Source organism: Propithecus coquereli, unplaced genomic scaffold (genome assembly GCF_000956105.1).
Source record: "Propithecus coquereli isolate 6110/MARCELLA unplaced genomic scaffold, Pcoq_1.0 Scaffold27, whole genome shotgun sequence".
Classification (NCBI taxonomy): Eukaryota; Metazoa; Chordata; class Mammalia; order Primates; family Indriidae; genus Propithecus; species Propithecus coquereli.
Window position 1 is genome coordinate 14,427,546 of NW_012148285.1, and position 14,163 is coordinate 14,441,708.

The window sequence follows — 14,163 nt, forward strand, 5'->3', positions numbered from 1 at the left end:
TTGTTAACAAACCCGCGCCAAACCTGTTGCGTTCTTTCGCCAGGATAAATTCCTAGGATTACTGGATCCAAAGTGTTCGGGAAGTTTGGCATGATCCTTGTTGCAGGGGGGAGAAGGGAAATAGGAGGATGCCACTGCACTTTCGGGGATTCGGGGATCCCATTCCCTCCAACTCCCCGCAACCCACTCCCCCCGCCCAACCCCGGACCTCGCCTCGTTTACCCCTCGTCGCCCCACCCCCGCCGCGCGGCTGGACCTTGCCCAGAGCCTCGCGATCCCGGAGCTCGAATCCCGGCCAGATCTGCCCGGACTCGCCCCTTCCCGGGCCGCGAGCGCGCCGAGCAGGCTGCCCAGGGACCGACCACTGCCCGACGCCAGGACCACCGCACGGACGGCGCCGATGGCCGCGCCTGGCGAGCCCTGCACGGGGCCGGGGGTGAGTGCCCCTCTCCCGCCACACTCGCCTTTTCCAGGCGCGGTTTGGCCGCAGATCTCGCGGGCCGCGGTACTGGGGAGAGAAGAGACCCCTTCCTTCCCCCGCCCCCTCCCGGCCGGCAAGTTCCTGGCCCTGGGAGACCGCCAGGGGCCCCTAACAGCAACAGCAACAGCTTGCGACCCTTTCACCAAGCCCGCCTGGAGTGCCCAGCACTGTTGAAGGGGCTCCAGACCTCCCAGCTACCCGGGGCTCTGGCCCTCATTTGCATAAAGCTAGTGGGTCCCCCAAACCCTTCCCACCCCCAGAGAGCCCCTTCAGGGCTCCCGGATTCCCTCCCTCTCTGGCTTCCTCTCCCATCTGGGCTCTCAGCAAAGGACGCTAGGGAGGGAGTTCTTGGGGCAGGGTAGGGGTTGCAAACTCCCAGCCTTTGTGGTGGGGGTGGGCAGGCAGGTAGGTAAGGCAGGAACAGCTGATGTATACAGAGGGCTTACTCTGTGCCCAGTACCGTGCTACGTGCCTTGCTGCTAGTAACCTATTTAATACAACCCTTAAGGGTAGAGTCTCTTATTATCCCTCTTTTACGGGGAAGGAAACTGAGGCACAGCCAGGTTAAAGTTTACACACCTGTTGAGTGGTGAAACCAGGAGGAGTGAAAATACAGAGGAGAGAGAACTAGAGAGGCCAGGGTCCACTAAACTTCAGGTTTCTTCTAGGGTTAGTTAGGGTCAGCAGACCTGCTGAGATAAAAATCACAGATGAACACCAGTAGAACCAGCTTTGGGATCAGACAGGCCTGGGTCACAGCTGCCACTTTCCATTTGTGTGGGCCTGGAGGAGACAGGTCCCTCTCAATGCCTCAGTCTACCAGTCTGTGAAATGGAGACAGCAGTGCTGACCTCCTAGAGTTGTTATAAGAAGTAAGGGACAGTCTGCCTAACACTCATTAGGAGCTCAGGTCTTTTAGACTCCAGGACCCAACACCCTGGGTTCAAATCCCAGCACCGATGCTTCCCAGCTGAGTGATATCAGTCAAGCGACTCAACCTCTCTGAGCCTCAGCTTCCTTATCTGCCTAATCAGTATGATAATTACATCTACCTGATGGGGTTGGTGTTAGGATGAAAGGAGTTGAGAATTGTTAGGTATTACAAAGGGCGTTTGGTACAATTTTGTGTAAATGTTAGGGAACCAAAAAGTTGCCTGGCCTTCTGGGCTGGTGAGTTGGGGACTGCTGCTACGTGCTGTCTTGTAAGGATCTCCCTGGCGTTCCCTCAGGTCTGGAACCAGACAGAGCCCGAACCTGCTGCTGCCAGCCTGCTCAACCTGTGCTTCCTGAGAACAGCAGGGGCCTGGGTGCCCCCCATGTACCTCTGGATCCTCGGCCCCATCTACCTCCTCTACATCCACCGCCATGGCAGGGGCTACATCCAGATGTCCCCCCTCTTCAAAGCCAAAATGGTAGCCACCGCCCCTGGGAGCCTGGAGCCAGACAACATGGTGGGGGGACAGGCCGGGACCTGGTGGAGACCCAAAGCAGACCCTCCTTCCATCAGGGGGCACCCAGGGTGGAGACGGGAAGGTAACCTGTTAATCAAACAGTTCTAGAAAAGCCACAGAGGTAACTTGGTAGAACAAGGTTCCCCCAAACAGATTTTATAATTATGAAAATCCATGCATGCATAAACGCACACAAACATTCACACATTCCTACAAAGTTTATAGCTATGGTAACCTGGCATTTCCCAAAGTATGCCACGTGTGCTTCTGGGGTACACAGGATAATTTGGGGGCCATGCCAGGATGAACCTATTTTAAAATTTCCGAAGTTATGCATTTATTTTTCTGTTTCCCCACTGGCAGTGTCATAGAACTGTTTTTACAATTGTTACGTATCTATTTTCATGTGTTAGACAATCCCTGGCGTTCACCTGTACACGTTTCTACTCATCCATCCCCTTGTCCTCTGGACACCTACAAGAATGTTCTTCAAAGTTTATTCAGTCCCACACCATTTTGTGAACTTTTGCAGTATTGCCTACCACCTCTCCAGGGGCTGGCAAACTGAAGGAGCCAGGTAGTTACGTAGTGTTTAAGGTTTCAAGCCAGATGGTCTCCCTTCCAAACACGCAGCTCTACCATTGCAGCATGAAAGCTGCCTTAGACGATAGGCGTGACTGTTTCAATGAAACTTTATTTATAGTCATTGAAATTTGACTTTCATGTAACTTCACATGTCACAACATATTATGCTCCTTTTTGATTTTTTTTTTTTTTTTAGTGATTGAAAAATGTAAAATCATCTCTAGCCCACAGGCCATACAAAAATTGGCAGCAGCCAGACTTGGCTGGCAGGTGTAGTTTGCCAACCTCTGCTTTAAACTAACAGGTACTTTCAACACTTCCTCCGATGTTCCTTGCTCCGGTCTTCCCGCTGGCGTGGGCATGCTGTCTCACTTTCTTGCTCTTATTCAAAAGAGAGACCAGTACATATTAGACCCTAGAAGCTTACTGGTCCAACAGAGAGTTTCTCTTTGATTTAACAGCAAGGATTGAAAATGACTTGGAGAGAGTATAGTTTTTGTACCTGGCGAGTACATTTCGTCGTCTGCTCTTTCTTCATACCTAAAGTCATCTTGCATGTGCACTGTCGGAGCACCGCCTGCATTTTGGAAAACACTGGGTTGGCTCAAGTTTTTGTTGTGTGTTATTTATATGACTGTCACAGGTCAGGATTGATCTGCAAGGCCCCTTCCACATTCTTCACATTGGCACGTTGACAGCTTGTGACGTTGGTTCATTACAGGGCCCCAGTTGGGATGTTGCAGAACCACCACCTGATTGGACATGGGGTCACCCCCCAGTTTGCTGTCACCTTTCTCATCACCCCTCCCAGGCCTCATCCACACCTGTTTCCCCAGGTGCTTGGGTTCGCCCTTATAGTCCTGTGGACCTTCGTTGTGTCTGTCGCTCTCTGGAAAATCCAGCGGGGAACGCCTGAGGCCCCGGAATTCCTCATCCACCCTACGGTGTGGCTCACCACGATGGTAATGATGTCCTCGGGCAGGAGCCTGGCTGGGTCCAGCTGCTGCTTTCCCTGCCCTGGCGGAGAACACGGGGAAAGCAGACCCCCTCCCCTCCCTAGCCACCCTAAGTGGCCCGCCCCAACTTTCTCGTCCAGAGCTTCGCTGTGTTCCTGATTCACGCGGAGAGGAAGAAGGGAGTCCAGGCGTCGGGGGTGCTGTTTGGGTACTGGCTGCTCTGCTTTCTCTTGCCAGCTGCCCACGCCGCCCAGCAGGCCTCAAGAGGGGTAAGTGAGGCCTGCGCCACCTGGGGAAACCAACATGGTGGCGTCAGGGTGTGGGTCCCACCCTTCCTCCTTCGCTTTCCCCACATGACTTATCGTCTACACAGAGACACACACAGGCCAGTCACTTAAACTCACTCCTGCACCTAGAGGTACCCATCATCCCATGCGTTTTTAATCAACACAAATTCCCATTGTCTAAGACACCCACATCACACGCTCCACTTGCACGTGGGACACACTCGTATGTCCCCATTCATGCATCATACAAGTGCACGCACACACTCTACCTGGGCACAGACACACACACGTGCACTCTTACCCTACGTACATACACACTTCCCCCGTTCTCACACATTCGCCCTCCCCACATTCCCACGCCTCTGCTTTTACACGCTCATTTTGCACACCCACCCCTGTTTCTGTTTCCCAACCTGGGAAGCAGCATTTCCATATCGGGAGACAAGCGGGGTCATTTTCTCTGCAAAGGGGAAAAATGTGTGGTCAGAACCAGGTGTTTTCAACCCAAGCTGTATTGACACTTGGCTGGTTGACTTTCTGTGAAGGGTAGGGCTCTCCTGTTTGCTGTAGGATGTGGAACAGTGTCCCCAGCCTGTACTCACTAGACGCCAGTAGCACACCTCCCCCAACTGTGGCAACCCAAAGTGTCTCCATTTATTGCCAAATGTGGGGGTGGGGGTGGGGCAGCAAAATTGCCCACCTGGTGAGAACCTCTGGCCTCAGCAGAGCCAAGGCTTCTGGGAGAGGGTCAGGGGGCAGCAGCTTACAGATCGTCACTCCTAGAGTCCAGTGGCCCCTTTATCCTATTCCTAAAAGAGAAGGTCGAGAAACATCATCCTGTCCTTAAGGATCGATTTTTTAAAAACAGCAACTTTGTAACGAATGGGAAAATTCCACAGGCCCGTCCACTAATTTATGGAAGGGGGGCTCCCGCTGTTGACTTAGGAATCAGCTGTTTGGGACGCAGCGTAGAAACGATAATACTGGAACCATGCGTGTTCTAGAGCTCCAGCCACACGCCAGGACTCTGGCAAGTACTTACAGACGTGTCTGCGCTGGGCTCTCACAATAGCACTCGAGGTAGATTCTCACAGTCCCGTTTTAAAGATGAGGCAACTAAGGCTAAGAGGAGGGCATGACTTCTTTGGGGTCACATGGCTTGGAAGTTCAGAGCCCAGGTCCATGTCACCCAGACTCAGAACAAACTTTCCAATAGAAATAAGAAAATAGCAGTATTGGAAGGTGGGCCATAATGTAGTAGAACATCAAATTGTCTACTATCTGCAAAAAACCCAGAAGCTTATAAAATCCAGTAGAGGAATTATGACTATTGAAACTAGGGCTCTTGTTTTAAGCTACAAAGACTCAACTCACACTAGCTTAAGGAGAAGGAAAAATCAGAGGGAATTTTATTAAAATTAGATTATGTCCGTTGATCTCCCAGGCATGAGTGATCCAGGCATTCAGGTACCACCACCTGATGTCCATTTCTGTCTCTTAGATCTGCCCTGGTAGCTTCATTCTCCAATGGTGTGACAAGAAAAGCCACAAATAGCTCCACACTTATGTTCTACCAATGTAGCAAATCTGGTGGAATCTTCCGGTGGTTCCAGCTCTCACTAGCTCAGCATGGGTCCAAGGTCCATTCCTAACCCAGTCACAGTAGCCAGGGGAGTGGAATGTACTCGTTGGCCAGGCCTCGATCGCCCTCCTGCCACTGGAGGGGAGTCGGTTCTGCACAAACCATACGCCTGAGCGTAGGGAAGGAAAATTAGGGTGTTATGACCAGGAACAGGGTGTGGTGGCAAAACTCATGATTTGGATCAGATCGTCTGTGTGCCCTTGAACAAGGTGCTCTCGCTTCTCTGAGCCCTGGTTTCCCATGATTAAGACACAGTGTGTAAGCCCAGCTGGGGTCAGGGCGAGGAGAGGCCTGGTGAGCCGCGCATGGGAAGAACGCCGCGCGTGCCCGGGGGCAGAGCAGATGCTCCACGAACCCAGCTTCCTCTCTGTAAACACTGGCCAGGAGGGAGCAGGCTGGGAGATTGGGCTGACTACTGGGATGGAGGAAGGATCTCCTTTGTGGCACAAGGAACAAGATAAAGTGTTCCTTCATCTAGTTGCCCCAGTGGCTGTAGCCAGACATCACGTGGCTAAGGACAAACCCCAGACACAGCCCTGGCCCTTTTTGTACAGGCTATGTCTAGAGTATGTGTAAGTCAGCTGTCTGCAAATTGGGACAACCAGGAATGCCAGGGGCTCTGGCTTTCAGCCACTGTGGTCCTGATCCCCTGCCTGGGCCCTGCCCCCAGCATTCGAAAACCCTCTTCAGCCTCAACCTTTTACCCCCTGTGGGCACCCTCTCCACCCTGCCCCTCACGCCTGTCCTCTGCCTGCCACGCTCAGCCTGACTTCTGCTTTCTCTCCCACAGGGCTTCCAGAGTGACCCCATCCGTCACCTGTCCACCTACCTGTGCTTGTTGCTAGTGGTGGCACAGTTTGTGCTGTCCTGCCTGGCAGATGAACCCCCCTTATTCCCCAAAGACCCCCAGAAGTCTGTAAGTTGCCAGGTCTTTCTTGTTCCTACCCCACTTCAGGCCTCAGTCTCCCTGTGTGACCAAAGTTCTATAATTTTTGACTCAGCCGCTCAGCAAAACATGAATTGCACACCTACTCTGTGCCACCGGTTGGCAGACTTGTTCCATACAAGTCAAGATAGACAATATGTTTGGGTTTGTGAGCCATATAACAATCTCCATGGCAGCTACTCAACTCTGCCATCAGAGCACAAAAGCAGCTATAAATAATATGGCAACAAATGAGCATTGGCTGTGTTCCAATAAAACTTTATTTGCAGACACAGACAGCGGGCCAGATTTGGCCCAGAGGCTGTAGTTTGCTGACTCCTGCTCTGTACCCTGGGGAGGTGTAGAAATCTGTGGTGAACAAGCAGATACAGCCCCTGTCCTCATGGCAGGGGGGCCAGGCATTAGTCCCGTAATGACACAAATGCGTAGAGAATTACACCTGCGGAAAATGCTCAGTCTGACGAAGTCTGTGAAATCAGGAAAGAATTCTCCAAGGAAGAGACTGATCTGAGATCATCTAAGAATATGCTCAAATGCTTGAGAAATCTAGTTAAAACTATAATAGGACTTTTTTTTTTTTTGCCTATCAGAATGGCAAAAAAAAAAAAAAAATCGAAAATCAATAGCAAGCTGTGACGGCAGAGACGTGGTGAAGTTGGTCCCTTCACACCCCCTGGTGCAGAGTGCAGACTGGTGCGGTCTTTCTGGAGCACCTGACAAACCGCGGGACAGATCCCTCTGCACAGGGTTCACTGAGGGGTATTGTTGAAGATGTTGTCATGCTGGGTCCGTGCTTTCAGAGCTTCTTGGTCTTGGCATAATAACAGTTCTGAGCAGCTGCTAGTTCTTACCTCGCGGACGCTATCAGTCCTGCGGCCCAAGCGCTTTTTGCCCTGGTTGCCAGAAAGCACCTGTCTGTTGGTGTCCACCTCTGGCAGGGAGTCAGGGCACTTGGGCTTGGACTTAGACCATTAAGTGCGTGGTCAGTTCATCCTGTCTTCTGACCTTTGGTTCCCCTCGCCACATGCTCCCTGTGGGACAGAAACCAAGGCCACCCCCTCCTCTGACTTTTGTCTGTTGCAGAATCCCTGCCCGGAGGCCGGGGCCTCCTTCCCCTCCAAGGCCACATTCTGGTGGGTTTCTAGGTAAGTAAAGTGGCAGGGAAGGGGCAGTGTTCTCACCCCCTTGTGTTTGCTGCTCCGATTCCCCCTATGGGCTCCCCCTGACAAGGTTTCCTCCCAAGCTCACAGAGGTTGACCAGGCTTTCTCTGTCCCAGCCTTGGCGCTTCCCTCTGAGTTTTTGGTGTGGCCAACACCTGCGTCCCATCCCCGGTCACTCACTGGAGTGAGATCTTGATTTGAATCCAGGCTCCGCCTCTTAGTAGCCCCTGTCGCAGACACCCAGAATCTCTGTGTTCCCCTCTGTAGAATGGACGCAGCTCTAGCTTCATCAGTAGAAAGTGCCTGCACTTAGCAGGTCCTCGATAAAATGGTATCTTCAGTCACTCCAACATTTGATAAGCACCTACTATGTGCTAAGCACTGGGGGTAAAGAGATAAAGGACCAAGTGTCCACTCTCCAGGGGGTCCCAGGCTCATGGAGAAGACTTCTCCAGCGTCACCACACCTAACAGGCCCCTCCTGACCACACTGCAGTCAGACCTCAGTAGTGCTGGGCCACGTGGATTAGAACCCTGGCCCTGCCACTTCCTGGCTGTGTAGCTTTGGGCAAGCCACTTAACCTCGCTGTGCCTCAGTCTCCACACCTGTAAAATGGGACTAAGAACAGCACCTACTTCATGAGTTGTGAGGATTAAATGAGATGAGGTTTGTGAAGCACTTAGAACAGCGCCTGACACATGATGTGTGTAAGTGGTTATTAAATAAATGAAGAACGTGACACTTTGGATGTCTGGAATCAGTAGAAAGAGCTTAGAAGTTTTCTAAACAGCTCTACTGGGGGTCTAACCCCCTGCTTCCCAAACTTCGGCGTTTATGGACCACTCTTCCTGCTTTTTGCCACATTGGGGTATCACCCATTCTCTATTCACTTAATGTTTTTCTTTAAATTAACTCACTTTTTTTTTTACTCTAATAAGCTTTTTTTTTAAAGGAAATTTACTATCAATGCTGAAATTGGAAAAATCTGTAGCATCACTTGCCACCTAGTAGAACTCTAAAAATAATTTCAGAGAAAACCAAGCAGTATTAATAACACAGAACTGTTGCTTCCCCGAATTTGCTCTGTGTCAGAAAAGAGAAATTGGCAATTCTTAGAAAAGAGTCAAAGGTGTCATCACAAAGATCAGAGACCTGAAAAGAGAATAGTGCTCCCACTGTGGGAGTCTATAGCATATAATTTCTCACGTATGTGCCGGCTACAGTCAGCTCGTACCGACCCATGCACTGGGAACGTTCTCATTTTAAGGTGAGAAGATTGAGGCCTATTGATGGCAAGTGACTTGCCCAAGGTCACAGAACTATAAGTGGCTTCATTTAGCAAATCATATTGCATCCTGTTCCAGGAGGTGACATCACAGAGGAGGGAGACTGAGACAAGTACTACCTTTGCCCCCACAGTGCTTATCATCCAATGGACGAGAAGACACTAAATAATTAGATCCCCCAAAAATAAATAGTCATAATTGCAATGAGCATTATAAAAAAGAGGCTCAAGGCCAGGCATGGTGGCTCACGCCTGTAATCCTAGTGCTTTGGGAGGTCGAGGCAGGAGGATCTCTTGAGGTCAGGAGTTCAAGACCAGCCTGAGTAAGAACAAGACCCCCGTCTCTACTAAAAATAGAAAAATTAACGAGGTGTGGGGGCACGCGCCTGTAGTCCCAGCTACTCAGGAGGCTTGGGCAGGAGGATCATTTGAGCCCAGGAGTTTGAGGCTGCAGTGAGCTATGATGACATGCTGCACTTTAGCTGGGGTGACAGAGCGAGACCCTATCTCAAGAAAAAAAAAAGGTTCAGGAAACTCTAGACACTTATGATGGAATCTGCTTGGCTTGGTGGGGGTCAAAGTGGGCTTTCCTAAGGAAGTCATGTGTAAGCTTCAGATGTGAAGGGTGAGTAAGAAATAGGCAGGTGAGCAGTCATGGGAAGAGAATTTTAAGCAGAGTCAGATGCACATGCAAAGGCCCTGAGGCCAGGTGGCTGCAGCAGTGAACAATGGGGAGACGAGGATGTCTGAAGCTGAGGGAGGAGCTCAAGTTTCCTCCACGATGATAATTTTGGACCCTGGATTCCTGACTCGTGGGCAGAGGTCTGTTACCCCTGCCACGCTGGTTGTCCCTTGGTTAAATCACTTAATCTGAGCCTCTGTGGTTTTCCTCATCTGTAAAATGGGTCAATAATAATCTACCCCCATACATTTATACAATTATGAATTATCAATTTACAATTAAAACATAGTGATAAACTACCATTATTATTTGGCCTCACGTGAGAATTAAATGAGACCTTTGTAAACAGAGAAGTGCCCTGCAAATGTTAGCTGGGGTTGGTTTGTTGGTTTCATTTTACCCAGGGGCCAGCAGAGGCACAGAGAGGTAAAGTGATTTACCCGGGGTCACACAGCTACCTGCAGGGACCCTGCAGAGATGAGTGGCAGAAGGAGCTTGCCCACATGACCTTCTTTTACAGGCTGGTCTGGAGGGGCTACAGGAGGCCACTGGGGCAGAAAGACCTCTGGTCGCTTGGGCGAGAGAACACCTCCGAAGAGCTCGTTTCCCAGTTTGAGAGGGAATGGAGGAGGAACCTCAGTGCGGCCCAGCGGTGAGTGTGTGGAGGGCAAGAGCTCGACCTGAGTGGTCAGCAAACGTCGTTATTTGACCCCCAGTCCAGCCCGTGACCCCACTCTGGGCTCCACTGCCACACTCCCCTGCCTCCCAGCTGATCATCCCACTAAGGGAAATCGAGCAGGCCTCAGATGTGGTTCCTCCCAGGGTGCTTTGCACATTCTAGAAGGAGACTGACCAACGGGGAGAGCTCAGAGGAGCCCGGATGGAAGTTCTCGTGGCAAAACCACAGGCAGGAAACAGAAGGGGTATTTTACGACCAGGGGTGGAGGGTTAGGGATGGTGGCCTGTAACGTGCAGACAACGACTCGTTGTGTAATGTGAATAATTGGTTTCCTGGGCCTCAGTTTTCTCATCTGTTCAATAGCCATGTCATTAACCCCTAGCTTGCAGCTTGTGGGGATGAAAGATGATTTATGGAAAAGAATTCCTCGAACATGGTAAGAGCTCAGGCAATATTAGTAATGTAGAGAATTTCAAGATCTCTGGAGTTGTCCACTCTGCCTCACTCTCGCCATCAGTGGCATCTCTGGAAACTTCTGTGGAGCCCTTGGAGCCCAGGAACCTCATTTGAGAAGGTCTGGTGTACTGAGCCTTCAACACAGGATTAGATAAAATTGCGTTAAATGCTGCCCTGCCATCGGGTAGCTGATGACCTTGGACAAGTTGCTTAACTTCACTGGACCTCAGTGTTTGAGGGGATAGAACAAAAAAAGTAAGTTAGCTCTGGTGGAAGAGTTACAAAGTGCCCTTGCATACTCTGGGATTTTGTGGTGGTCGTTGCAGATGGCTGAATCCCACAGATTAGAGGAGGGGGAAGAGAGAGGGAGAGAGACTATAGGCTCAGGTCTGGCTGGATCCAGGGACGCATGTGATGTCAGGATTCTCTCCCTTCATCTCTCAGTGCAGCTGTGTGTCAGTCTCTCCATAAGGCCTGTCCCAAACCATGCCAATTCAGCTACCCCAGCAGAGTGAAAGAGCTTCTCTCTGCTGACATCCATGTATGAATAGAAAAATCCCAAGGAAGGACTCTGATTGGCCTGGCTCAGGTCATGTGCCTATCAGGGGCCAATCCGTGTCCATTGGGCTGGTCCCATGATTGGTGGTCCCTTCAGAGCCACAGAGGAGGGAAGAGGCTCTTCCCCAAAGGGCTGGGGTGTGTTTTTCCAAACAGGGTAAGTAACGTGAGTAAACCAAGCTGTCAGCACTCTCTCACCCCAGGCGTATCCTGCCGTACTCCCTTCCTCTTGAATGACTACAGAGGGGACAGAATTCACTCCACAGGGCTCTGGAACTCTAATCCCTCTCTCCCAACTCCTGGCCTGCCCAGCCACTATGAAAATTATGGGTCACTCAACACTGGAGCTAGAAGGTAGAAACATTCTCCAGAACAGTTTAAGAATCCTGCCACGAACAAGTGACAGAAAGAAAGACAAGGTTATACAAAGACCAGGCTCAGTAGTCTTCCAAGTCAACTGATGACACACAGGGAGAACTTTGGTTTTATTTCTGAAATATTTTGCAACCACTGGGGGACGGGGGAGGATGTCATCCTGAGAGGTCACCAACCAGCCACCTGCTGGCCAAATCAGGCTCACAAGGTATATTTGGCCCATGTGGTGTTTTGTTTGGGTTGTTTTGGTTTTTAATAAGTTGCCAGTATTTAAAACTTTGGAGATACCACATAAAAATCTGGAATTCTGTTCTCAGAGTAGATCTGGCAGCCCTGGGCCATATCCCCGCACAGCAGCGGGAGAGTGCATCTGGGTTAGAGGCTACGCTACTGGCCAGGGCATGTGCTTTTAAGTTTGCCGCAGTCCCCACCACTCCCTTTTGTAGCCCCACCTTACACCTCACCCATGCCACTCACTCACATCCCCTGCATTCAGGGTGAGTCCTGCACTAAATGGCCCTCAGACCAAAGACCAGATACTGGTCTGAAGATCTTCCTTCATGGGAGGTAAGACCTGCGGGAGAACAAAAAGTTTGCTATGGGGCCTGCAGGCTGAACACACTAACTCTTGGGGTGATCGGCTAGAACAGGCCCGAGCACAGCGTTCGGCCAGGAAGAGGCCTTCATGGTCGTCTCTTCCCCCATCCCATTTTACAGATGGAAACACTGCGGCTCAGAGAAGAGACAGGGCAGGTGTTTGTATCCCGGTCAGAGGCCAGGTTCCGTCCACTAAACCAAGCTCCTTCCTACCTTCCTTCTGTGAATTTCTATGACATGTGCTGGGCACTCTTGTTAGGCCCTTTGCAGACAGCCCTCAATCTGTTTTTTCTCATTCGTTTGGCAAGTATTTATTGTGTTCCTACTGTGCTCGGGGGCTGGACAAGGTGCTGGGACAGACTGGTAGAAAATACAGGCACGGGGTCTGTCCCCTGGGTTCTGATAAGACAGACGGACAGGGCTGGAGAGGGCACAGCTGTGAGGGCAGCGGGTTAAACGGAGGCTCCCACAGGGAGGGGTGGTCAGGGATGGCCTCTGCACGGAGGTGACATCCACAACCTTCCATGGATGCCAAACCAAACAAGAAGCCAGGCCAGAAATGAGGGACAAGGACCTTGGCCTTGTTAGCAAGGGTCTGGTCACCTGTGCTCACGAGATGCTTTTTTTTCTTATTCTTCCTTTTTTTTTTTTTTCTCATGGTAGGGACTGGGAGGTGGTTCCTGGTGCACAAGGAGGCACTATGTGAACCCTGGCTAGAGATCTGGGCCCAAATCCCTGCTCTGCCCTTGCTGTGTGACCGCAGGCAGCTGTCACCACCTCTCAGAGCCTCAGTTTCCACTTCTGTAAAATGGGCAGCCTAGCCAGAGCCCCCTGGCAAGGAGGTTGGGGCATCAGTGCGTTCCTGTGTGTAAAGGGCTGGTCCTGGCACCTGGCCCGGTCACAGCTGTGTAAATGGCGGTTGAAGTTGCTGATAACCCCATAGGCTGTCAGAGCCAGACAGGACTCAGAGAGGGGACCAGCTCAGCTGTCGGCAGCTGCGTCACCGGAGCCCCTCCCCACCTTCTCCTCTCCCTCCCTCACCTTAGCTGGGCCCCATGACCCCGTTAGGACCACAGGCTGGGGACCTTATTGCTTTAAGGCTGCCTGAGCCTCCATCTGTGGTTTCACCCAGAACTAGAGTGCTGGAGCCCACGGACATCCTCTGGGATTCTGAACTGGTTCTAAACCAGTTCTCTGTGGTTCAAAACCACCTAAGGCCTGCTTGGTTGTCTGTGTGAGGTGGGGGCAGAAGGGGAGGGCTGTCCTTCCTCCAAGGTGGCAAAATGATGGATCAAAAATCGGATGGACTCAGGAGGCAGAGGGTTGGGATTGAATCCCGGTTCTTCTCAACTGTGTGCCCTTGGACAAATTCACTTCCCTGAGCCTCAGTTTCCTCATCTGTGAAATGGGGACAACACTTGGGCTGCTGGGTTCTTAGAAGGACTAAGGAGCGCCTGGCACACAGTAGGAGCCCCGTGTGTGTGCATTCCCACAAGGCCTCAGGCCTGCCCTTCTGCCCTGCCCCCACCCCGGCTGCCTGTCTCATAAGTGGGTCCGTGGGTGATGAGGAAGAGGTGAGGAAACCAGGTGGGGCCCACAGCCGCCCACACCCTTGCTGGGAAAATAACTCTTTAATGTCCTGCGTCTGGCAGCTGAGACTATAAAACGGGACTCAGAGCCCATCTCTCCTCTCCCCTAAGGCACGCCAAGGCAACAGCGTTGAAAAGGAGAGAAGGCGGTGGCGTGGAGGCCCCAGAGACAGAGACCCTCCTACAGCAGGAAAGGAGCCAGCAGGGCCCACTGCTGAGGGCCATCTGGCAGGTGTTCCGTTCTACCTTCCTCCTGGGGACACTCAGCCTTGTCATCAGTGATGTCTTCAGGTTCACTGTCCCCAAGCTGCTCAGGTAGGTCCGGGCCTCGGGTGCACTTGTCAAGGTGGTCCCTTACTAGCATCCTGGCAGGGCCAGGGGCTTCTGCTCTCCTGCCTCTGCCTACACAGCTGGTGCTCCGGACACCAGAGGG

General features: G+C 51.6%; 1 protein-coding gene across 2 annotated transcripts in view; it reads left to right on the forward strand.

Moving 5' to 3' along the window:
• The first annotated feature begins 300 nt into the window (after positions 1–300).
• ABCC6 (ATP-binding cassette, sub-family C (CFTR/MRP), member 6) overlaps positions 301–14,163 on the forward strand; it is a 48,704-nt gene continuing 34,841 nt past the window's right edge. Inside the window, exons 1-8 of one of the 2 annotated variants that reach the window (XM_012647686.1) lie at positions 301–436; positions 1,711–1,893; positions 3,354–3,479; positions 3,614–3,742; positions 6,193–6,318; positions 7,432–7,493; positions 9,997–10,128; positions 13,842–14,045. In XM_012647686.1, the coding sequence (XP_012503140.1) occupies positions 401–436; positions 1,711–1,893; positions 3,354–3,479; positions 3,614–3,742; positions 6,193–6,318; positions 7,432–7,493; positions 9,997–10,128; positions 13,842–14,045 (998 nt within the window). In that variant the 5' untranslated portion in view covers positions 301–400. The remainder of the gene's footprint in view (positions 437–1,710; positions 1,894–3,353; positions 3,480–3,613; positions 3,743–6,192; positions 6,319–7,431; positions 7,494–9,996; positions 10,129–13,841; positions 14,046–14,163) is intronic. The other variant, XM_012647688.1, reaches the window with a different exon arrangement.